This window comes from Eubalaena glacialis, chromosome 11 (genome assembly GCF_028564815.1).
Source record: "Eubalaena glacialis isolate mEubGla1 chromosome 11, mEubGla1.1.hap2.+ XY, whole genome shotgun sequence".
NCBI classification, from domain to species: Eukaryota; Metazoa; Chordata; class Mammalia; order Artiodactyla; family Balaenidae; genus Eubalaena; species Eubalaena glacialis.
The window spans coordinates 753,276-776,546 of NC_083726.1; the positions used below are offsets into that span (position 1 = coordinate 753,276).

Below are 23,271 nucleotides of genomic sequence, written 5' to 3' on the forward strand. Positions count from 1 at the left end.
ATGCTGGCTGGGCGAGCCCTCGCCTTCCTCTCCCTGACCTGGAGCGCTTACCAGAGCCTGGCCGTCCCCAGGGTCGCGGAATGTGGCCTCTCCTGTTCCCAGGTGAGCCCTGCCCCCCAGGCTCTCCTCTTGCCCTGGTTCCCCTCGGTGGGCACTAGCCGGCCCCACCCCAGCACAGGCCAGGGAAGCCGGCCTGGGGCGGTCGGTGGCGGGGGCCTGGGATCCCCACGAGGTGGTGGCCTAACCCCGCAGCGCCGCTCTGGGAAACGTTTGCCGGGAGCCTGAGGGGCAGGGGCGCTGATGCACCTGTGACCTGTCCCTCTCCGAGGAGCCACGTGGTGGGGGGCAGCCCGAGAGCCCCTCCTGCGTTCACAGACCCCGATTCATCATCCAGGGCGGCGTCCGGGCTTGTGTGGACGCTCCGCTAAGGAAATGCCGCGGGCACCAAGCTAATCCTGGGTGGGAAGGAGCCGCGGGGCCAGGACGCGGCTCAGAAGTGGTGGTGGTGTCCCAGAACTTTCACTGTCCCTGGGAGGCGTCCCATCCGGCAGCACCTGCCCGCAGAGTGTGCCCGCGTCCCGGGAGGTCCCCCAGTGCGAGACTGGCAGGCCGGCCCGCTGGGACAGGGGCTGGGGTGCACCCGTTATGTGCACCCCTCCAAGTGTGGGCACAGGAGGGACCTGGGGAAACGCACATAAAGCAAGATTAGGTGGTGGTGACTGCTGAGCAGAGGGCAGCCTGGCGTGCGGGCTCATAGGCCTCTCAGGGGCAGTGGCCGGGCCCACCGGGGGACACTTGGGGACACCCGGTTCCCAGTCAGGAGGAAAGACAGCTCCGCGAGGCCTGCGAGTGTGTCCAGCAGAGGTTCCAGGGAGCTCACGGATAGACAGAGCGGGCTTGGGTGGCCGGGCGTCAGGCTGGGCTCAGATCCGAGGTGCAGGGACCCCTGGAGGGGGGGGAGGTCCGTCTGGCTCCTGGTGGGAGCCGGTGGGTGCAGAGGAGACAGCTGGGCCCAGGTGGGAGGGGGTAGTGGCCTGGACCCTCCCCACGGAGATGGAGGACGGGACGGGGCCACTTTGGGGTGTACTTTGGAGGTGGAGCTGGCAGGGCAGGGGACCCTTGACCTTGAGGGAAGGAGAAATCCAAGATGGACCTTAAAGTGTGACTGTAGCCCCTGGGCCAGTGGAGGAGATGTTTCCTGTGATGGGGTCAGGGGGGCAAGTGTTCAGGGAGGAAACTCATTTTTGAAATATGGGATTTGAGAAGCCCGTCAGACATGAGAACTGGCGTTGGTGCAGCTGGGTGTGGGATGGGACGGCCCCATGTTGAGATGGGCCCGGATGTGGGGAGGGCTGCGAGGAGGAGGAGGGATCCCGGGCAGAAGGAGGAGGGCCAGGCCAGGGGAGGGAGGCAGGGAAGGAGGGTCCCCCCACCCCGCCGCTGCCCCCCCACGGGGAGGGCCAGGCCTGGGCCCCACTTTGGACTTGGCCATGGAGCTCCAGCCACTGTGGCACCCGTGGGATTACGGAAGGAGGGGCGGAGGAGAAGGGGACGACGGAGAGCCTGCAAGGCCCGGGGGCTGCTGGCAGCTGAGGGAGGGGGTCGGAAAGAGAGAGTCACAGCTCGGGAGGAGGGGTCTGAACGGGAGGGGCTCAAGAGGCCCAGGGCGGCGGGTGGGGCTGCCTCTGGGGCGAAGCCAGAGGACCGCTGGCACGGCTGGTGCCCCCCGCACCTGCATGGAGACCGCTGCAGCCCATCCTCCCCCAGGAGGGCTGTTCCGGGCCTTGGCAGGTCTTCAGTCGGGGCAGAGGGTGGGGTGGACAGGAGCAGAGGACCGCAGGGTGCCTCAGGGCAGAGTGGGGCGGCCGGGGCCCCTCCTGCAGCATGCAGGTCCCCGCCCTCCGCACCCAGTGGAGCCGCAGGGTCAGGGCCCAGACCCCACCCTCGGGTCCCTCCCCACAGACCCCCCCACGCCTGCCCCCCTGGGAAGCCCCAAGAAGCCCGACGGAAAACCCCAGAGGCGGGGAGGGGGAGGGGGGCCACCACTTCTCCCTCCCAGCCCCGCCCCACAAAGGGCCCCAGGGCACCAGGCCAGCCTCTGCCGGGTCCCCACCCCCAGCTCCCAAGATGCCAGGGTCCCTGGGCACCGGAGTCCACAGGTGCTCTCTGACCTCAACCTTCGCCCCCGCTGGTCCCCAAGGCGGGAGAGGGGTTGCGGGCACCGAAGGGCCAACTACTAGACCGTGCCCACCCCCGCTCCACCGGAAACCCAGGGGCCACAGCTGCGTGGTCCTCAGGCACAGGGGCAGCAGGAGGTCCCCAGTGGGCGGGCAGTGACCCAGGGCCAGGACGCAGCTGCCCTCCAGCCCCTACCAGCTTGGGAGGGGGACGGGCTCGGGCCACAGGACGGAGGATGCCAGGGGGTGGCTCCAAGCATCTGGGGCTGTGTCAGGGAGTGAGGGTGGACCAGGACCCAAGCCACTGCCCCCCTTGTCCACTCAGGGCTGCGGCCCAGGCCCAGCTGCTGCCCTGCCTTGCTGGGTCTGCCCGGCTCTCTCCACTGGCTCCTGGGCCCGCTGCACCGGGCTGCCCTGCCCTCTGCCCACCTGCCCAGTCACCTTCTGGGCGCGGCACCCAGGTGGGTGCAGCCCCTTAGTCCAGCAGAGCCCTCCTGCCACCCTGGGCCGGCCCCGGAGTCAGGCTCCTCACCCCTGAGGGCCGTGGGCAGGGCTGCAGGGTCCCCTCTGTGGGGTTTGTGCGGCTGGAGGCCTAAGGGGGCGAGTCGGCATCTCGGGGAGATGTCGTGGTCAGAAGACAGGGTGGACGCGGGGTGACAGTTAAAAGGCTGGAGCGGAAAAGGCACCTGGGTGGAAACGGGCGAATCCCGGAGTCTGGGGCTCGCCCAAGAGTGACACCCACTTACCCGAGATATTAACATCGGGCGTCACTGGGTAAACCTCAGTGCTATCTTTGCAACTTTTCTATACATCTAAAATTATTCCAAAATGAAAAGGCTATTTAGAAAGGGGGGTGGAGCTGGAGCTGGAGCTGGACCCACCATAGTGCCTGCCCTGCAAACCCAAGGCACAGGAGCAGACCCCCTTCGCCCCTCCACCTCCCCACTTGTGCCGGCAGGGTCTCTGCCTCGGGCCCCCAGCTGTCGGAGCTCCCTGGGCGCCCCCAGAGGGCCCGCACTGCGGCGGAGCTCGGGCCCAGGGCAGCGACCCTCCTGGCTTGTATTCCGCCGCTTCGGGTGCCCGTCCCCGGGCTCCCAGAACCCTGCTTGCCGACCCCATCCTCCCAAGCTTAGCGTGGAGCCCCTCGGCCCACCCACCAAAGTGGGGTCCACGGGCACGGCCCTGGCGCCTTCCCCCACCGACCCTGTCTGAGCCTGGTCCCTGGTCCCTGGCCCTACCCCGCGGGAAGCTGTCAGTCCAGCGGGAGAGGCAGTGTGCATGGGCTGATCCCTGCCCTTCCCCGAGGTCCCCAGGCCAGACCCAGCGAGGCCACCCCCGGCAGAGTCACAGCTCCCACCCTCCTGACCCCTCGGTTATCTTCCCACACACTTTTCAACAGCTGACATTAAATGTCATTTTCTGACGTCGTGCGGCTCCCCCAGCTCAGAATGTAGGCTCCTCCAAGGCCGGGATCTTTGCCCATTTTCTTTTCTTCCTGAAGCCCAGCACGCACCCAGCACGGGCACAAGGGGGCCGGGGGAGCTTCGGATGCCAGCACGGGAAGTCGGTGCGGTCAGGGGGTGGGGGGCCTGAAGGTCCACAGGGTCCAGGTCACACTGGGGCGGGGGACAAGAGGTGGCCAAGCTGACCTCTCACCCCCTCTCATTGTTCTGTCCCCAGGGCTTCACCTGCAAGAGCCGCATAAACCGTGAGTACATCTCAGGCCGCGGGGGACTCGCTGCCCTTCTGGTCCTCGGTCAGCCTGCCCTCCCGGGAGCCAGGTCTGCCTGGCAGCCAGGGTCTCCCTCCTGTGCAGGAAGAGCTGCCACCACTGCCACTGCCCCTCACCTAGCAGAGCGCCGCCCGCCTTCCCTGCCCACCGCCTGGTGCAGGAGGGCAAGGGCCCTGTCAAGCCCAGTTGTGGGCTTGCTGGATGTGGGAATCGTGCGTTCCTGTTTTAATGGAGTTTATTGCTTTGCAATAAATTTCTCTTATCACACTTTTTCATTTTTTCCCATTGTAAAATGATATCCCATTTTAAAAATAGCTTTATTGTCTTTGCAGACACTTTATATTTCATTAAAAGGGGCATAAGAGATGCAAAATATATACGGAGGAAAGTTCAAATAAATCTAGCTCCAAAGCCCCCATATAGAAATAAATATTGTTTACATTAGGAAAACATTATTCTAGACATTTTTGTAGGCAAATATACTGTTCGTGTGATAAACAGATAACAAATATTTTATAAAGGTGAAATTACCTTATGCCATGTAAACTAAGTATTTTATTTAATTTGACTTGACTTTAATAGGAAAAACTAAAGAAATGGTTAAACTTTAAATGTTTCTTCACCTCAAGAGGTGTTATTTCCTCGAGGACCCCTGCAAGGTTAAGGAGTGAGATTATGACATAGGCTGCTGACCCCCGAGCCGGGGACATGCCCCCACCCCAGGCAATACCCCCTGTCACTGGTTTGTCTGACCAGCGGTCAGTGGTTGTGGGGTGTTGAATAGCATCAGGTCGCCTCAGCGGCAGTTCTGTCCCTGGACTCTCCCCAGAGGGTTAGGAGCCTGAGGCCACCCTGGCATTTCTGCCGAGGGGCCTGCAGCGTTCTCTTCCGCCCCCAGGCCGTCCCTCATCCAAGCTGGGCTCTGTGATGCCCGTTCTCCCATCTGATCTGACTTCAGTCACCTCCGCCTTCCATCACCTGCTTCCATTCATTTTTCTCTTTCTCAACGGCTTTTGCCATGATTATCTCAACCGTTCCAAGCCAGCAATTTAATTTCCAGCCACGTCTCCTGATTCCTGCGTCTTCACTGTACTTATTTGTCCTGAAATTGGGTTGTCCGGCTCCTTGACTGCTCCTCGGTCGGCACGGCTCCTCTGAGCCTCCGCTGTGTGATCCCCTGTCGGATCCCTTGTCTCACTGAAGCTGTGTCCTTGTCACGGTGGAGGTGCCTGAGGAAGAGTCCCCTCTATCCCTCCATGACGTTTTCTTCCCTCCCACGTTCTGTATTCCTTTTCCCCTCCTTTCTTCCATGTCTTTCTTCTCCTCCATCCTTATTTTAATTTTTCCTACACTCCGTCTGTGACATGCTTTCCGTCCTGGTCACACTTCGGCAGCTCCCTACAGACCCCCGGTTACTCAGGCTCCCTTCTCACTCTCTTTTGACCGCAGATCCACGGTGTTCCCCCCACGGAGCTGTGTGAGAGGGCTGGGTGTCAGGATGGCCCCGGGCCTGGCTGGGGAGACGGGGAACTCGGCAGGCGGGTCCTGAGGGCTGGGGAGAGGTGTGGGGAGGCGCCCTCGGCTTCTGGGGAGCCCTGGGGCCTCCACAGTCTCGTCCCTCCCCGTCCTTCCCCCGCATGCCAGTCGGAGCGGTGACAATACAGGACACCCACTCGGCCTCCTTCTCTCCGGACTGTGGGGAGAGGGAGCTTGTCAAGAATTCCGAGGCTGAGTCATCCCACCAGCAGGGCTTCTGGGGAGCGGGGTCGCCAGGCAAGGATACACCACGGCATCTGGGGTGATGCTCTGGCCTGTGCCCGGGTGCTTTGCCTGCTGCGGGGGCCGTTCTCTGGCTCTGTGCCATCTGTGTGCTCCGGCAGTTATGGGGGAGGGATTTCGTGAGGCCACAGCTTCCCCACCCCCACTCCCGTCTCAGTCTGTGTGTCTCTGACGACGCTGAGGCCCGTGTGGTCTCCTCCTGTGCCCGACCCGCCCTGGGCCAGCGTGCCCTGGGCCACTGTGTGGAGGTGGTCGCCCCACGTCACAGAGAGTCCTTCCACTTTCTCAGTCTCAACCTCATGGTGTGAGCCACAGGTTTCAGTTTTGATGCAGCCATGTCTACAAGCCTCCCCCTTCATGGATTTTGTGGATTTGGGAGGATCTTTTAAGAAAGTCTTCCCAATCCTGAGGTCAGAGAGATTTTCTCCCTGTATTTCCTATATTTCTATATTAAAGTTTTGTTTTTCAGATTTAGGTCTTTGATTCATCTAGAATGCATCTCTGTGTATGGTGTGAGGTAGGAACCCAACTGTGATCTTTTGCTACCTGGAAATCCGGCTGTGGCCGCACCACGTACTGGACGCCCCCCACCCTGTCAGATTTCCACTCTGTGTGCCCGGTTCCCTGACCCACCCCTATCCCTGAGCAGGTCACACTGAGTCCATATGGATCTCAGCTAGATACTGATTTCCGGTAGGGCAAGCCCCTCTGGTTCCTTTCTTTCCTAAATTGTCCTGGGAGATGATGGTGTGGTTGTAGCTTACCTGAATCCTCAGACCCAAGAGCAAGGAGGATGTAAAACACAAATGGGGTCCACGCTCCCAGACCCCAGAGACGAGCACCAGAGCCCCAGGCGGGAGGATCAGCGGGGTCTGTGCAGCAGGGGGTGGAGGGGTGTCTGAACCCCACAGACGGTGAGAATCGCTGGGAAGCACACGACCCCCTGAGGGGCTGCCCACCACTGCGGCAGCTGGGTGCAGGGACCCCTTGGGAGACGGCCCTGCACAGAGAAGCTCGGAGTGGCATCAAGGACAACAGAGGCAAGAAAAGAGCAGCTTCAGGTAGATGAAGGCAAGGGGGGAAAGAGCTAAGAAACTGAACAGCGATCCACCCTATTTTTAAACACTACCCAAAAGTGACAGCAGAGGGAGCTCTGTGCAGTCAGGAAAGCAGAACCAAGTCTGCTAAGAGCTCTGGGAAACTGAATCCACGTAAATGTGGGCAACGGAAGACTGTCAAGTTCCAGACAAGTTATGATAATGAAAAAGAAAATATGGAATAGAATAATGTGCCAACAGGCAAAGGAAGTGCACCAGAAGAGCATCCTGAAAACCCACAAGTGTAACATTTCATTTCAAAATGGCTTAGAATATTCAAGAAAATGATACAAGACGTTAAAGAACGACATGAACAAAATTAGAAATGTTCGGAAATGAGGTGACAAGAAATAAAGGAAAAAATCATTGTATAAATGAAGACTGCGTTGGAAGTAGTGAATAGACCCAATATTAAATGCCTTGAGAGAAATAGCAGGTGAAAAGGAGATTTTTTTAAAAATCAAAAAGCAATGTCCTACTGTATAGCACAGGGAACTAGTCAACATTCTGTGATAAATCATAATGGAAAAGAATATTTTTAAAAAAGAATGTATCCATACGTATAACTGAATCACTTTGCTATTCAGAAGAAATTAACACAACATTGTAAATCAACTATATTTCAACTTAAAGAAAGAATACGAGTAAAATTTGAAAGGAAAAAAATCAAAAAGAAATGTAAAAAGAGATAAAATGATGTGTGAATAATGGTAAATGTTACAGATAGGCAAAGAATGTCCAGAAGGCAGATGATATGAGACCCTAAAGAAAACCAAAGCATCAGAACAAACACTAAAAACTACAGTTCAAGGAGAACAAACATTTTTTTATCTTGACAGTAGATATTGAAAAGGCAAACCATGAATCTGAGAATATCAGTCCTGGATACCACATCAAAAGTTATTCTAGGGCTTCCCTGGTGGCGCAGTGGTTGAGAATCTGCCTGCCAATGCAGGGGACACGGGTTCGAGCCCTGGTCTGGGAAGATCCCACATGCCGCGGAGAAACTAGGCCCGTGAGCCACAATTGCTGAGCCTGTGCGTCTGGAGCCTGTGCTCCGCAGCGGGAGAGGCCGCGATAATGAGAGGCCCACGCACCGCGATGAAGAGTGGCCCCACTTGCCGCAACTAGAGAGAAAGCCCTCGCACAGAGACGAAGACCCAACACAGCCATAAATAAATTAATTAATTAAATAAAATAAGTATTTTTTTTTTAAAAAGTTATTCTAGTAAAATGGCTGGATTTTAAAGAGAAAGAGAAAAATCTTTGGGCCTCTCGGCAAAAAGAGCTTTACAATTTATGATGGAAAGAAAAGTATATCAGACTTTTCAAAGAGCGACATTTTAACACTAGAAGAAAATGGAGAGCAAAACTATAATGCAGCTATGGTGCATATAGACACAATACTGTATTATAATCACCAGACTTGCTAAGAGGCTAGATTTTAATTATTCCACAAAAGAAGAAACGATAATTATGTGACTTGATGGGGTCCCTTTGCTACAATGACAATTATTACAACATATAAATGCATCAAATCAATATGTTGTACTCCTTCGATTTACACAATGTTATACGTCAAATATGTTTCCATAAAAGAAAACTGACCTTCAGGTATAAAGGTACAACAGACAATGACTCACGGACTATTGTCCCATGTCCCCTCCTGGGGACTCTCGGGGGAACAAGCCTCAGGCAGCCAGACTACAGGAGGGTCAGATCAGAAACGGGTGAGAATTTAATACAGGGCTATTTGCAAAACTGAGACTACCTGTGGAAAAGGAGACAGTGTGGTATTCACAGCTGTACACTGATGGTGGAGACAGGGAACAGCTGTAAAATGGGGAGAGACTGAGAAAAGATTACTAGAGGTCTGGGGGGTGGGACTGAAAGTTCCAACCCTCTAATCCCATGGTTGGTTCCCCTGGCAACCAGCCCCCATCCTTAGGTGCTTCTAAAAATCACCTCATTAACAAACTAGGTGTGGTTGAAACAAGTTTGTTATAGATAACAAAAGACACTTTTATCACTCATCACTTAGGAAATTCCAAGAGCTTTAGGAGCTCTGTACCAGAAATGGGGACCAAGACCAAATATATTTTTCTTAATATAAATCACAATATCACACGTTTTGCTTGGAATTGCATTGAATTTATTGACCAATTTGAGTCAGAAATGACATCTTATCAGAGGTGAGTCTTCCAACCATGAACATGGTATGCCTTTCCATCTTTGAGGAAGTTAGGTCTTCCTCAAAGTATTTATTTATGCCCTTCAGAGGTTGAAGGATTCATGAATGGTTTCCTTATTTTATTACATTTTCTAGTTGGTGTTTGTTGGTGTAAAGCAATGCTAGTTTTGTATATTAATCTTGTATCCACACATTTGTTATACTTTCTTTGTTATTTCTAGTAGATTTCCCACTGAGTCTCTTAAGTTTTTGTATATAGATGATCACATACTCTGCAAATAATAACAGTTTATAACCTACGTTTGTTTTTGTCCTTGTGGAAGTGGCTCAAATCTCCAGGACAATGTTGAATGGGAAACCATTGTCTTAGTCCTGATATTAAATAGCAATGATTCCCAAAAACGTACCATTAAGTATTAGGGTTATTGGGCATTTGGAGGAGATGCCCTCCATCTAGACAAGGAAGTGTCTTTCTTTTCCTAGTTTGATAAACATTCTTTCTTCATGAGTAGGTGTTGAATTTTATGAAAATTTTCTGTGTCTATAAAGATACGCATACAATTTTCCTCCTTTAATCTTTTTAATGAGGTGATAGATTGCCTAATGTTGACCACACCTGCAGTCCTAAAACAACTCCTATCTGGTCATGTTTAATATATTATTAAATCAATTTGCTAAAATTTTATTTAGGATTTTGCAGCTATATTCGTAAGTGGGGTCAGCTTATACTTTTACTTTTGTGTAAGCCTTAGAAAATTTAACCATCATCTCAGATATTGCCTCTGCCCCATCCTCTCCTTTCCTTCTGGAACCTCGATGGACACACCTCAGGCATTTCACGTCTTTCTTCCTATTTCTCAGTCTCCCTTCTGCGTTTTCCATCCTTTGTCTCTTTGCTGACTTCCGTATCATTCACTGTGATCTTTCTCCCACTAATTCTCTCTTCAGTGATGTCCAACCTGCTCTCCAAACCATGTATTGCATTTTTAATTTCTGTTTCTGTGGGTTTTGTTTCTAGAAATTCTATTTGTTTCTTTCAAATGTGCTAGGTCCCTCTTTATAGTTTTTCCCCCTGCACATATTTTCAAGCTTGTCCTTTTAGCAGGTTGGTCTGCAGTCTGTGTCCGACCTGTTGTAGCACTCCGTGGACCCATCCATGGCGTGTCTCTGCTGGTTCTTTCTCTTTGTGCTTTGTTTCCCCAGCAAGTTTGTTTATCTCTAAATATGTCTGCTCCAGGGAATTCCCCGGCGGTCCAGTGGTTAGGGCTCTGTGCGTTCACTGCCGAGGGCCCGGGTTCGATCCCTGGTTGGGGAACTAAAATCCCACAAGCCACGGGGTGTGGCCAAAAAAAAAAATGTCTGCTCCATGCCCCTGAGAAATGGTGCCTTCCCCACAGCCTAGGATGTAGGCACCTTCCCCCAGACCAGGTTCCCCTTTGTTTCTGAGTGGCACCCAGGAGTGACATGTGACTATCAGGACCATTTCTAACTAAGTCATAGATTGAAGTTTCTTGGATCTTCCTGGGGGTGCAGACCAGGGCCGGGACCCAGCACCCAGGCCCACGGAGGCTGTGGGTTCTTCAGGAAGCTCCACTGCCCCTGCCCTCCCACCATGCCCCAGGATTCGGGGAGGGGGCAGGTTTCTCCTGATTCCCCTCACCGTGACGGGGCAGCCCTGGGATCCCCTGGTCTGGGCCGCACACTTGGAGCCTTCAGCGTCCAGGCTGGGAGACGCCCAGGAACGCGGCTTCCTGTGCTCTGCGTCCCTCCGCCCTTCCTCAGGTTTTATACTGATGATCCTGATTCTTTATCAGCTCTCACAGGTTTTTAAGAAGTTTTTTCACATGTATGTTTTTTTCTCCAGCATTGTTAGTTGTTTTCAGCAGAATTGGTCCAAACAGCGTGGGCTACCGTAAGGTGGGAAATGGAACTCCCAAATTGTTTTTAAACAGACAGGAGTCCTTCTTTCTCCTGCTGCCCTCCCAACACGAATTTAAATTCACCACCGTGTTCTACCCATTCCTGTGTTCACTGTTCCTTTCATAACCCACTTCTTCCTTTTGAGTTCATATTTCTCCTTTTTAAAATACAGTTGTCAGGTCTTCTTTTAGGAAGCCTCTGTGATAGTTCTAAATCTTTAAATAAGACCAAATATATTTACTTCTCCGTAAGTATTTATGATGAGTTTTTGGTTCACAGTTCTTTCCACACAGTAACAATGAATTATTTTCCCCATTTTGAACCACAAATAATTTAGTGTTTCTGCCTCACTTTTTTTGGGGGGGGCCACGCTGCACGGCTCACAGGATCTTAGTTCCCCAGGGATTGAACCCCAGCCCCTGCAGTGGGAGCGCGGAGCCCTAACCACTGGACCGCCAGGGAAGTCCCCTGCCTCACTTTCTTCTATATACTCTCTCCTGTTTTGTGAGCTTAATTTGGGACAAGAGCCCGTTCTTATTTTTATTCATTTATTTACAACAAGCGACTTCTCCTTTGCATCTATTACACTTAACTATGTATTTCATCATTTCCCATGGTCACCATGCTCTTCTATGGCTCTACCTTTTTTTTTTTTTTTTTTTTTTTCTGGCTTTAATCCTTTCCTTGTTTGGCTGGAATAGGTCTTTGTTTTTTTCCAGAAAAGGTCAAAAGTTGCAGACTTCTCATTTTCTGCATAGAGGAGGAAGTTTTCACACACATGAAGGACAACTTAGATGGAGAGAGAATTCTAAAGCACAATCGCTTCTCTTGAGAAGGCTGCACACCAGGCTCTAAGGGTGACCCTCAGAGCAAGGAAGTGTCAGGCTTGGGGACGCAGTCCTCCTCAGCCCCCATGTTACGTGACTAACCCACCGGGCTTGACCACGACCCCCTGTGGCCAGACAGGGATTCAGCTGCCTCCTGCAGGTGGCCTCTCCTCCGATTCCAGCCACTGCCCTGGGGTGCTGTCCCCCTCTGAGTCATCCGTCTGACCCCACACCTTAGGTACATCAGCTCCAAGATGACAGTGGGCGAAGGATGCAGTTGGGGGCCAGGCCGGGGGCAGGCCATCATTTAGATCTCCCACCAACGGGGAAGATTTTATCACCAACGCTGTTTAGAACTGCCAGCTCATGTTGATAAAAAAAGGCAGACCCACTACTCGCTGGTTTTATTATTTTTTAAATCTCCATCAGTCTGGGGGGAGGATGGTGGAAGCCTGCGGCCTCCCCCAGTCTACCCCTCCTGCGCTGAGGACAGGCAGGCACCCATTTTATATTGCGTTGTTGGTTTCCTTATAATTGAATTTGGAAAGCTCTTTATAGATTCTAAACACAAGTTCCTTAGCAGGTGCATGATTTGCAAATATTTCCCCCGATCTCTGACTTGTCTTTTCACTCCTTACCAGGGTCTTTCAAAGAGCAGAAGTTTTAAAGTTTGATGAAATCCAATTTATTCATTTTTTTCTCTTATGGGTCACGGTTTCAGTGTTGTATCTAAGAATTTTTTGCCTTACCTAAGGTCACAGAGATTTTTATTGAATAAAAATGTGTTTTCTTTTAAAAGTTTTATAGTTTTAGGTTTTACATTGAGGTTGACAGTCCATTTTAGGTGAACTTTGTATGTTGTGAAAGGTGTGGACTGAAGCGCATTGTTTTGCCTGGGGACACCCAGTTGATCCAGCACCATTTGCTGAAAAGACTACCCTTTTCCTGCTGAGTTCCCAGCATGTTTGCTGAGAATCAGTCATGCATATGTGGGCAGGGATAGGATGCTAGGCTGGTGGGGTTTGTTTCTCAGTCCTGGAGGGTCTTTGTCCCCATCATCTTCTCACTTGCATTGCTCCCAAAAAGAATTCTGCACCTTCCTTACCTTGGTTCCTCTGTACATCACATGTCTTTTTTCCTCTGGTGGCTTTTACAGTTTTCTCTTTACCACTGGCTTTGAGCAAACTGATCGTGGTGTGCCTTGTAATTTCTTCATATTTCTTATCATTCATCAGGCTTCTTGGATCTGTGAGTTTATAGTTCTCACCAAGTCTGAAAACTTTCTATCATTTTTTCAAGTTTTTTTCATTCCCCCATTCCTTCTGGGACCCTAACTACACATACATTAGGTCACTTGAAGTTTTCCTACAGCTCCCCAATGCTCTGTTCTATTATTTCCTCACCATTGTCACTACCACCTTCACCATCATCAACACCACCGCCATCATTCTCATTATCATCATCATCATCACTGTTACCATCATCATTATCACCTCATCATCACCACATCATCATCATCACCACCACCACCACCATCACCATCACCATCATCACCATCATCACCACCACCATCATCATCATCACCATCATCACCATCATCATCACCATCATCATCACCATCACCACCACCACCATCATCATCATCACCATCATCACCATCAACATCACCATCATCATCATCATCACCACCATCATCATCATCACCACCATCATCATCATCACCATCATCACCATCATCATCACCATTATCATCATCATCACCATCACCACCACCACCATCATCATCATCACCATCATCATCATCATCACTATCATCACCATCAACATCACCATTATCATCATCATCACCATCACCACCACCACCATCATCATCATCACCATCACCACCACCACCATCATCATCATCACCATCATCATCATCACCATCATCATCATCACCATCATCATCATCATCACCATCACCACCACCACCATCATCACCATCACCACCATCATCATCATCACCATCACCACCATCATCATCATCACCACCATCATCATCATCACCATCATCACCATCATTGCTATCATTGTCATCATCACCATCATCATTAACACACCTTCACCATCACCACAATCCCTCTCCACCTACTTTTGGATGTTTTCTATTGCTATGTCAAGTTCTCCAGCGGTTTTTTTCCAATGGCTAATATGTTATTAAACCAGCTGTTGTATTTTTCATCTCAGACACTGTAGTTTTCATCCCTAGAAGTTGGATTTGGGTTTTTTTAAAATATCTTTCATGTCTACAATTAACTTTTTGAACATGTGGAATACAGTTATAATGACTGTTTTAATGTTCTTGTCTACTAATTCTAATATCTCTGTCAGTTTTATTTGATTTTTCTCCTCATTCTGGGTTATGTTTTCCTGATTCTTTGCATGGCTTGTAATTTTCTATTATATGGTAGACATGGTGATTTTTACCTGTTGTGTGCCGGATATATACTTTTATCCTTACAAATATTCTTGAGCCTTTTCTGGAATACAGTTAAGTTACTTAGAAACAGGTTAACCTTTTGGGGGTCTTTCTTTCAAGACTTGTTAGGCAAGGCCAGAGCAGTCCTCCGTCTAAGGCTAGTTATTCTCCTACAGAAGCAAGACCCTTGCATACAGGGTACCCGGGGCCCCGTGAATCACGAAGCCCCCAGTCTGGCTGGGAATGGGGATAGTCCTGGCCCCGGGTGCGGACAGGACGCTGTCCCCACAAACCCCCTGGGCGTCTTCTCTTCCTGCAGCTCCTCACGTCCACGCGCTCATCCGGGCTCTGCCGAACACTCATTCCCCTGCTCCCTCTGCACCACCCCTCCTCCTGTGCTCATCCTGCAAGCTCTGGCTACTTCCATCTGTCCCATTTCTCCACTTTGGGGGGGTACCAGGGGTCCCAAATACCCCCTCCCTCTGCCACTGCCTGGAAACGCTCTCAGGACAGCAGGGCACTCGTTGGGCTCCCCCGTTTGTCCCCATCTCTCGGGCATCACCGTCCTGTGCTTCCTCACGTCCGGTGTCTTGAGACTGTATTTTGTCTGGTTTCCGGGCTGCTTCAGGCTTGAGGGAAAATCTGATCCCTGTGACTCCATCTTGGCCACAGCGGGATCCACAGTGCTGGGTTTCTTTCCCAGGAACATTTCAGACCTCGTAGTTCCTGCTGCCTCTTTGAGTTGTTTCTGATACGGTCCAGTCGGGGCTCTGTTGAGCGACGGGCCAGTGCGTCCGTCCGTGTCTCAGCCGCGGTGCCTCTGCCCCTCCTTCTCCAAGGTCTCAGTGGTCAGCCACCGTGGTCCGTGGGGATCCCTCATTCCTGCTCCACTTTCCCTGCAGCGAGGAAGCCTTTGGTGCGCCCTCGGCCTCTGCTTCCCCCCATCACGTGCATTCAACAGTTCCACCTGGTCCCACCTGTGTCCCCTCTCCTCCCGGCGTTTTCGTCCTTTACTTCCCTTTGACTGTCAGCCCAAGGAGCTGGTCTTCCTGATACGCTCCCGGCGTTTGCCTGGGGCCCGGGCCTCCTGGAGGCACCCCTGAGCACACACACCTCCCCTTCTTGGGCGCACTGTCCCGCCCAGGGTTACTCCCCAGTCTGACACATCACCAGGCGTGAACGCCACGGTCCTGAGTGCGGCAGAGAACCTGGGCTGCCAACTCCATGGGGCGCGGGCCCCCCTGAGGTGTGGTGGCTCCCGTGGAACCAACCCCCCTCCCCGAACTTGAAGCGTCCGCCTGCAAATCTGGCAGAGCCAAGGCCGAAAATACTGCTCAGCCCCAGAGCCTGAACGTGAGAGCCCAGCTCCCTGCACAGCACTTGGTCCGGCCGCAGTTTCCGGTGCCCTGACCGAGGCCGTCGGGGCCAGGCCCACCTGGGCCAGTGCAGCCGCCCGCCTGCGGTCAGGGCCTTAGGCGGCAGTGCCCTTGAGGTCAGGCCCCACGTGCCCCCAGCAGACCTTTGCTGTTGCCCATCTTTGTTGTCCGTGGGGCCTGCCAGCTTGCCGAGGGGGGCTCCTCTGCCCCCTTGCTGGCCAGGCGGGGGCCCACTCCTGGCACCCAGCGGCCATCTCTGAGCGTGGCTCAGGGTGGCCCACCACTCACCGGGGGCCTGTTTCCCTGACTGCACTGGGGCAAGTAGGGAGGACCCTCCCCCCGACTGTGCAGCCCCAGAGCCCCCCTCCCCCACCCCCACCCAACCGCCAAAAGAGCCTTATCGAGGCCCTGGGAACCGTGGTGCTCACCCTCCTTCTCCCCTCCCCAGGAAATATTTTCAACAGCTTCTGCCGGGAGCCCCCCACGTCCATGTCCGGGTCCGTCCTGGAGGCCCTGACCCTCTCCACCGCCATGAAGTGTGGCCCCCCCGACGGCTGCTCCCTGCTCCTGCGCATCAATGCCTCTCTCACACTGCACGGTGACTGTGATGGCGGTGACACCCCGGAAGTGGGGTGGTGGGCTCAGGGCTCCTTTAATCCCCATGACATCCCGGGGGTGGGGTGGGCCAGGGAGACCCTGCTAACTGCCCTTCACAGAGGAGGGGAGGGAAGGGCTCTGACAGCCCTGCCGGCCCCTCCTTCCCCCCAGAGGGCCTGCGGGGCCTGGAGGCCTGCTCCATGAGCCTGGACACCCAGGAGACACAGTGCCAGAGTGTGCGGGTCCCCAGGGCCTCCCGCCGGCTGCAGGTGGGGCAGCAGGTGAGACCAGGGTCTGACCCGGACTTGCGGGTCCAGCCCCAAGCCGGTGCCGGCAGCTGCACCTGTCCCCTGGCCTGCTCCCGGCTGCCCTCCCCTCTTGGCCACCTGATCCAAAGCCCGTCCTGGGGCTCTGCCACCCAAGGCCCAAGGAATGGGTGCCCCTCCTCTGCCCCAGACCCTGGGTTCCAGCTGTGCGGGGTGGAACTGGCCTGGCCAGGGGTGGGCGGACAGAGGCCCCAGCTCCACCAGCTCACACCCGTCCCTACGCAGCTCCAGGTGCACTTTGACTGCTTTGAGGTGCGCGTGGCCCAGAGCCTCTACGTCACCCTGAGGACTGTCCCCCACTTCTGCGGGGTCCAGCTGGGCCAGCGGTACCGTGTGGAAGGTGGGCCGGCGTGGGCACAGCTGCCGTCCAGCTTCCAGGGGCTGATTCAGGGCGGGACTCACCCAGGGCAGGGGGCAGGGCCCCACGCTGGACAGCTCCCAGCACGTGCATTTGGCTTAATTCAGCGTCTCCGTCTCCGTTTCCCTGGAGAGGAAGGCCTTCTGGAAACCACGCGGGCAGAGGCCCAGGTGGGGGCGGCCCCTGGTGCAGAGCGGGCTGGGCCCAACGCTGCCTCTGTCATTCACAGACTGCGCAGACGAGGACGTGGCGAGGAACGTGCCCGACTGCTTTGGTGAGGCCCCCTCCCCAGGTGGGACCTGGGCCCCATCGCTCCTGGGAAGACTCTCAGGTGGTGGCAGGCACCCACGGGCCTCCCACTGGGATCTTCTGCCCTCCCCACTCGGGAAATCATGATGGGTCCTCAGGTGGGCGACTCCCAAAATGCCTGGGTCTGGCAGGGGTCACCACCTGGAGGCTGTCAGCACAGGTGGAGCCCTGTGCCTGGTGACCTCTGGCCCCAGCGTGACCTCACCTGCTGCCCTTCTACAGCTGGGAAGCTCTCCTACTGGGTGGACCGCAGCCGCAAGGTCGTTCTGGTACAGGTGCCAGAGTCAGGGGGCCCCGACTACTACGTGCGGCTCTGCCTCAAGTGGTTCACCTGCGAGGACGCGGGCGCCCCAGTGCGAGTGAGCCCCAGCCCTGGCCCCGCCCCACGGCCCCAACCCCACCCACACTGGCCCAGGCCCCGCCCCCACCCCACCCACACCTCTGGTCCTCGCTTGCCGCCCCCCCACGGTGCCTTCACTCCCCTGCAGGTGACAGCGAACAGGGTCTCCCAGAGGGTCTCTCTGCCCTACAAGCAAGAGTTGTCATGCCTGTGCCTTGAGGTCAGTAAGGATGTGGCCTTGACAGCCCAGCCGGGAGTGGACAAAAGGATGGGCAGACCCTGCGCTGACCCCAGTCCTTCCCGCAGGGCTGGTCTGCGACGCCTGACGCCGTGCGGATCCAGACCTGCCCCTTCGAAGATGGCAAGTGCCCTATGGTGCCAGGGGAAAGGAGGGGGAAGCGAGGAGAGAAGGGTGGGAGATGGGCGGGTCAGAGGTGCCCAGCAGGGTAGGGGCTGGCCTGTCCAGCTGGGATGGCTGACTTGAGGGGGGGGTGAGACGGGGGGCAGGCCCAGCCTCAGCCCTTGAGCCTGCTTCGGATGGCAGGCAGCCAAAAGTGTGTTCCAGGCAAGCCCTCCAAGGTGGCAGAGCCTGTGCGTGGACGTGAGCGTGCACGAGAGCGCGTGTCGGCCGGCGCACAAGCACACACGTGTCACAGCCAGGCCACCTGGAAGAGCCAAGGCTGCTGGGAGGGGCTCCCGGAGGGGTGCGGGGTGCTCTTGGCTCTGCTCAGCGACAGCACACACACACAGACTCGGGCCAGGGCCCAGAGACCCTGAGAGAAGGCACCTGAGTCCTGGACCCAGCCCGATGGTTACTCTAGCAGGTGCTCAGTCCCGTGGCCCATTGGCAGCTGGGGTAGCGCCAGCTGACGCCAGCCCTGGGGGAGGGTCCCTGCAGACACGGAGACACTGTGGGACGCCATCCACTACCACCCGGGGAGCCAGGCGCTGAGTTGGGAGCCTGCCTGTCCCATGAGTGGCCGTGTGAGTCTGTGCTGGCGCCCAGGGCCAGGGCCCCAGTGCCTGGAGCTGGAGCACTCCGGCCGGCCCGCACACAGCAGGGTGAGTGCCCCCCAGCAGGGATGGGGCGGGGGTGGGCGGCCAGGGCCCTGACGTGAGCGCCCCTCAGGTGCAGTACCCTCTTGTGGACACCCAGCCCCAGCTCTGCCTGAAGGTGAGTGCGCCAGTCCGCAGCCCGCCTCGTGCACTACCAGGGCTTGGGGAGGGGGCCGAGGAGCCAGGGGAGGGGCCCCGGGCATTGGGGCAAGGGGCCCGCAGCCACATGTCCCCCTGTGCCTTGCCCAGCCCTGGGGCCCAGCTACTCAGTGGCCCCTCTGACCCCCTCCTGGTCCGACGGGGGCGGGGCGGGGGTAGTGTAACCAGTCCCAGAGGGCCACGAAGGAGGCCCGCCTGTGCCGGGCCCCCCGTCCCTGCACACACGGCCACACCCTGTCCCTCGGCCTCCCTGCAGTTCTCCACGAGCCTGGGCTTCCCGGTGAGGTGCCCTTTTGAGCAGCCTCGCTTCCCAGGTGAGCCCTCCGCGGGGCGGGAGGGAGGCTGGCTGGGGCTTTCGCAGGGTGGCCGCAGCAAAGAAGGCCCTTTTCTTTGCTTGTGTAAATGCCTCTTGGTCCGGGGGGCAAGACGACAGGGTGCTGGTCACTTGTGGGGTGGCGTGCTGGGCCTCACCCCTGCCCCCCGCAGCCTGGAAGATGACCGTCCAGCTGGCACCCGCTCCGGGCCACCTCCGGGTGGCCTTCTTCTCGCCCAGCCCTGCCCGCTTCCAGGTGTGCCTGTGTCACCGAGGGAAGACGTGGCCCCCCGCGTGCCGCCGAGTGCTCCAGGCCACCCCCATCCCTGCGGTGAGCTGGGTGTGGTGGGCACCGTCTTGGGGACCTGGGGGGGCGGACTGACCCCTTCACTTCCCCGCAGTCCCCAAGCCAGTCCTGGCAGGGAGGGTGCTGAGAGGGCTGACTCGAGGGCTCCGCAGGGACGCAGAGGAGCCTGGTCTGCACCCCCGCTGCCCGTGACCTACCCCTCTCCCGCCCAGGGCGACCCCACAGAGGACCCTGCAGTGGCCTTTGTGGACATTCCCGGGGACCAGGCCTGTGCACCCGGCACCTGCATCCAGGTGGGTGGTGCTGTCCTGCCCACCTCCTCCACTCCCAGACCTCAGGGGGGCCCTGGCCTGCCCCGGGGGCCCCTCCAGCCACGCAGTCCCTCCAGCCGGTGCCTCTGGGGAATGCGAGCGGGTGCAGGGAGCGGCTGCAGGCTGTGCTGACCTGCTCTCGCTGCTTCCAACCCCCGGCCTGCAGGGCAGGAGGACCGACGTCCAGTTCTCCGCCCCCCAGCAGCTGTGCGACCTCCAGTGCGGTGAGCGCCGGGGCCAGGCCTCAGCCAGAGGGGGCAGGGAGGACAGGCCCTCGGGGGCTGCAAGAGGCCCAGGGCTGGACCCCAGACTGGCCCCTGGCAGCCCCGTCTCCCATGTCGGAGTGGGCGCACTGGGGCTTGGCAGGGGACAGAGGGGCCACCCGCCTCAGAGTCAGGCCAGGCCAGCCGGCCCCGCCCTGACTTGGGCGGTCAAGGCCCCCCCAGGGCCTCCAAGCGCCCAGCCGGGTCCCGCGGTGTCAGGTGTGCTGCGTCCTCCTCCCTGAGTGCTCCGACCCCAATCAGGGCTCTGGTTCCAACTGTGCAGGAACTCGATGTCCCCAGCCCACCCTTTGCCCAGCCAGCCACCGAGGTCCAGAATCCTGGGCCCTCAGACCTGGCAGGAGACAGAGCTAAGCCTAACCCTGCAGAGCCTGGGTGTGGCCCAGCAGGGTGGCTCCTGGGGGGGGGGGGCGGGGGGGAGGGGGGCAGGGGAAGGTGGGAGGGGTGACACCAGCGCAGGGTGAGTGAGGGGCAGGCACAGCCACCTGCAAGCACAGAACCTCTCCTGGTAGCTGTGGAGAGTGGACCCCCTGGTCGCGGGGGGAGCATTCCTGCGCCCAGGGCTCTCTCAGCCCTTTCCGCAGATGGGCAGCTGGGCAGGTCTTGAACGGCCTCCGAACTCAGCTGAGTCACAGCAATTCCAGGGCAGCCCCAGTCCTGCCCGCCTTCCCCCGGGAAATGCCCCGGGGCCTGCGGAGGCTCCTCACACCTGTACCCCCCAACTGCCCCCCACTCCCTGCCCCAGCAGAGCTTCTCAGCCGAGTCTGGGTCCCATTCCCCAGCAAAGGTCACCTCCAGCAGATCACAGGTCACAGGGGCGACGGTCACCCCTAGGGCCCTCGTGTCTGGACTGGGGTTCTAATACCTGCCAGCCAGGTGGCCCGGTGGCTGGCCTGGGGCCACGGCTGGAGCCCCAGTGTTATGCTGGGCGAGTCCCAGAGTCCCAGGGAGCAGTGAGAGTGACTGGGCCCAGCTCAAGTGGTGGGCACCTGGGGGGCACACTGCCCTTGGGGTCTGGGCGGACTCCCCCGGAGACGGGACACTTGCCTGCTGCACGGGCACTGGCTCGGCTGGACTGGGCAGTGCACCCTGAGCGACTGGGGTCTCGGATCCTTCTCCTTCCTTCCACCGCACAGTCAGGGCTGGGCTGGGGGCGGGTGTGCCCCCAGACAAGGGTGGCACTGGGCCACCTGAGCCAGCCCCCCACTCCTGTCTCCCCAGCTGCCACCCAGGGGACAGCAGCCTGAGGCCAGGTGTCTCACCAAGAAGAAGCAAGTGCCAGGGCCTGATTGCTGGGATGTGGTGAGGGGGCAGCTCACGCCTGGGCACGCCAAGCCTCTGACTGTGAAGGCTAGGCCTCAGAGCAGGCGGTGGGGCGGGTCTCACCTGGGCCCAGACCGTGGCACACATGTGCCTCAGCTCTCTAGAGACCTGCGGCTCCCGGGGGCCCTTGGGCCATGCCGGGGCTTCCAGTCAAAGGACCTTCAGCCCCTCTGAACCCCCTGAGTGGGGGCCAAGAGAACGGCTGGGTGGGATGCGCCCTTCCCCGGATGGCCCAGCCCCTGACCTGCCCCGTCGCAGCGTGGTCCCGGCTCCCTCTGGACAACTGGGGGCCACGGCCTGCATCCCTGGTCCTGAGGATGAGGTTCTCTGGAGTGCAGAGTGTGCCCGCACCCCTTCTGTAGTTGGCCAGGTCTGGGGACCAGGACACACCCACCATGGCTGGGCTGCACATACTGGGTGGCCCCCTGCTGCCCAGGCTGGGCCTTCACTAGCCCCCCAGGCTCCCTCACACAGCTCTCCCTCGACCCTTCAAAGACTCTGCTAAGAGCTCGAGGGAGCCCACGGCCCGAACACCACCCTGCACCAGCCCCCTGCAGAGCTCAGACCACCTTCCACTCCCCAGGCCCCCAGCGAGGCCAGTCCAGTGAGGGCTGGCCGCTTCCATCGGCCTCAGGGGCCACGTGCCAGGACGAGCCATTCTCAGATGGTCACACTCCCTGAGGGCCACTATGTGCCATCTGTGCTCAAGGACCACAGGGGGACCCTTGACCCTGCAGCGTCACTTCCGTGTCCCAGGCCAGGGGTCACCCAGCAGTTGGCCGGCTGGGTCTGCCCTCCCAGGACCTTCCTGCCGGCTCACAAGGACCACCGGGCCACGCCTCCCGAGCTGTGTCTGGAGTCACCTCCACGAGACCACGGTGCATCCAGGCCCCGCCCTGGATGTCAGCTGTGCTGCATCTGCAAATGCGCCCCTACCCCCAGGCCCTGGATGGGCTGTCCCTCCTTCAGCCAGACACAGGCCACCGGGCCTTCTCCTCATCCCTCCCTCAACGGGGCCTGCTGCCCCCAGCCGACTAGGGGGGCGGGCAAAGCCAGCATGGCCCCTCGCTCAGTAAACACTTGTCCACCTGGCTCGCCTCTTTCCTTGAGGACAGAGGTGGGGTCTGCAGGGCAAGGTGGCCCTTAGGGTGGGGGTGGGAGGGCCACGGGCCTGGGTATACCTCCTAAAACGGGATGGAGGTCATGACTGCAGCTGGGGCGAGGGTGGAGCCACGGACACGGGTGGAGCCTGCCACCCTCCACCACGTACAGCCCCGCCTGTATCGGAGGACATCCCCAGGCTAGGAACACCAACAGCCCCACGGCCGCCCCCGTGAGTGGGGGGAGAGTGGCGCCCACGGGTGGGTCAGGGCCACCCCGCGCCCACTCAGCCCGCAGGCCCGCCCCCTGACGATTGGCAGGGGCTGAACCACCCCTCGAGCCCCAGGCTCCCACTCCCCTACCCCAGCCAGGCCCGGTCCCCCGCCCACAGGCTGGGGCTTTGGGCTCATGCGAGTACTCCTGGCGGTCCTCTGGAGACCCCTGTCTGCCCCAGGTGTCCCCTCCCCATCAAGGCACACGGGAAGGTGGGGGACCAAGGTCCCAGCTCTGGCTGAGGCCCCCTCTCCCCGTGCCACAAGTTCCTGCTTCCCATGCCTGGACCATCCAGGGGTCCCCTGGTCCATGCACAGAGACCCCGGCCGGGACCTAGGGCCACCCTAGGAATCCTTGCCCGCCTGGAGGTGGGATGGCAGATTTGCTGGCAGGGCTTGCCGGGAACTGACCAGATGCAGGCTCCCCCAAGACTTCTCAGCAGCCCTGGCCACCCCAGATGGCGGAAACAGAGGCCCACACAGAGGCAACGGCTGTGCTCCTCTCCAGGACTAAGGACGCGCAGGGCTACAGGGGATGGGGAGGGGAGGGACACGCTCTGGTCCCAGCTGCCCGCTGTCCAGTGTGTGCTGCTACCATGTCGTGGTGGCACTCGGCACCCGGTTCTGAGCTGGACCTTACATCCCACCTCCACATCCGGAT

The 23,271-nt window shown here is 57.5% G+C and overlaps 1 protein-coding gene across 1 annotated transcript; it reads left to right on the plus strand.

Annotated features, from left to right (window-relative positions):
* Window positions 1-22,275, plus strand: IL17REL (interleukin 17 receptor E like). The gene is made up of 21 exons (XM_061206026.1): window positions 1-102; window positions 3,858-3,885; window positions 16,006-16,155; window positions 16,326-16,435; window positions 16,706-16,820; window positions 17,068-17,112; window positions 17,370-17,506; window positions 17,636-17,707; window positions 17,794-17,848; window positions 18,386-18,549; window positions 18,617-18,661; window positions 18,959-19,016; window positions 19,189-19,355; window positions 19,535-19,615; window positions 19,800-19,976; window positions 20,180-20,289; window positions 20,499-20,625; window positions 21,136-21,216; window positions 21,311-21,607; window positions 21,821-21,841; window positions 21,994-22,275. Exons 1-21 carry the CDS (start codon window positions 1-3, stop codon window positions 22,273-22,275), a joined length of 2,424 nt encoding a protein of 807 aa, XP_061062009.1.
* The last annotated feature ends 996 nt before the right edge of the window (window positions 22,276-23,271 follow it).

What these genes read in the sequence shown, in the direction of transcription:
- IL17REL (XM_061206026.1), top strand. Translation starts at nt 1, where the DNA reads ATGCTGGCTGGGCGAGCCCTCGCCTTCCTCTCCCTGACCTGGAGCGCT. An exon ending in GCCCCGTCTCCCATGTCGGA is followed by an intron (nt 19,977 to 20,179) that starts GTGGGCGCACTG and finishes CCAACTGTGCAG; the next exon opens with GAACTCGATGTCCCCAGCCC. An exon ending in TGCGGAGGCTCCTCACACCT is followed by an intron (nt 20,626 to 21,135) that starts GTACCCCCCAAC and finishes CTGTCTCCCCAG; the next exon opens with CTGCCACCCAGGGGACAGCA.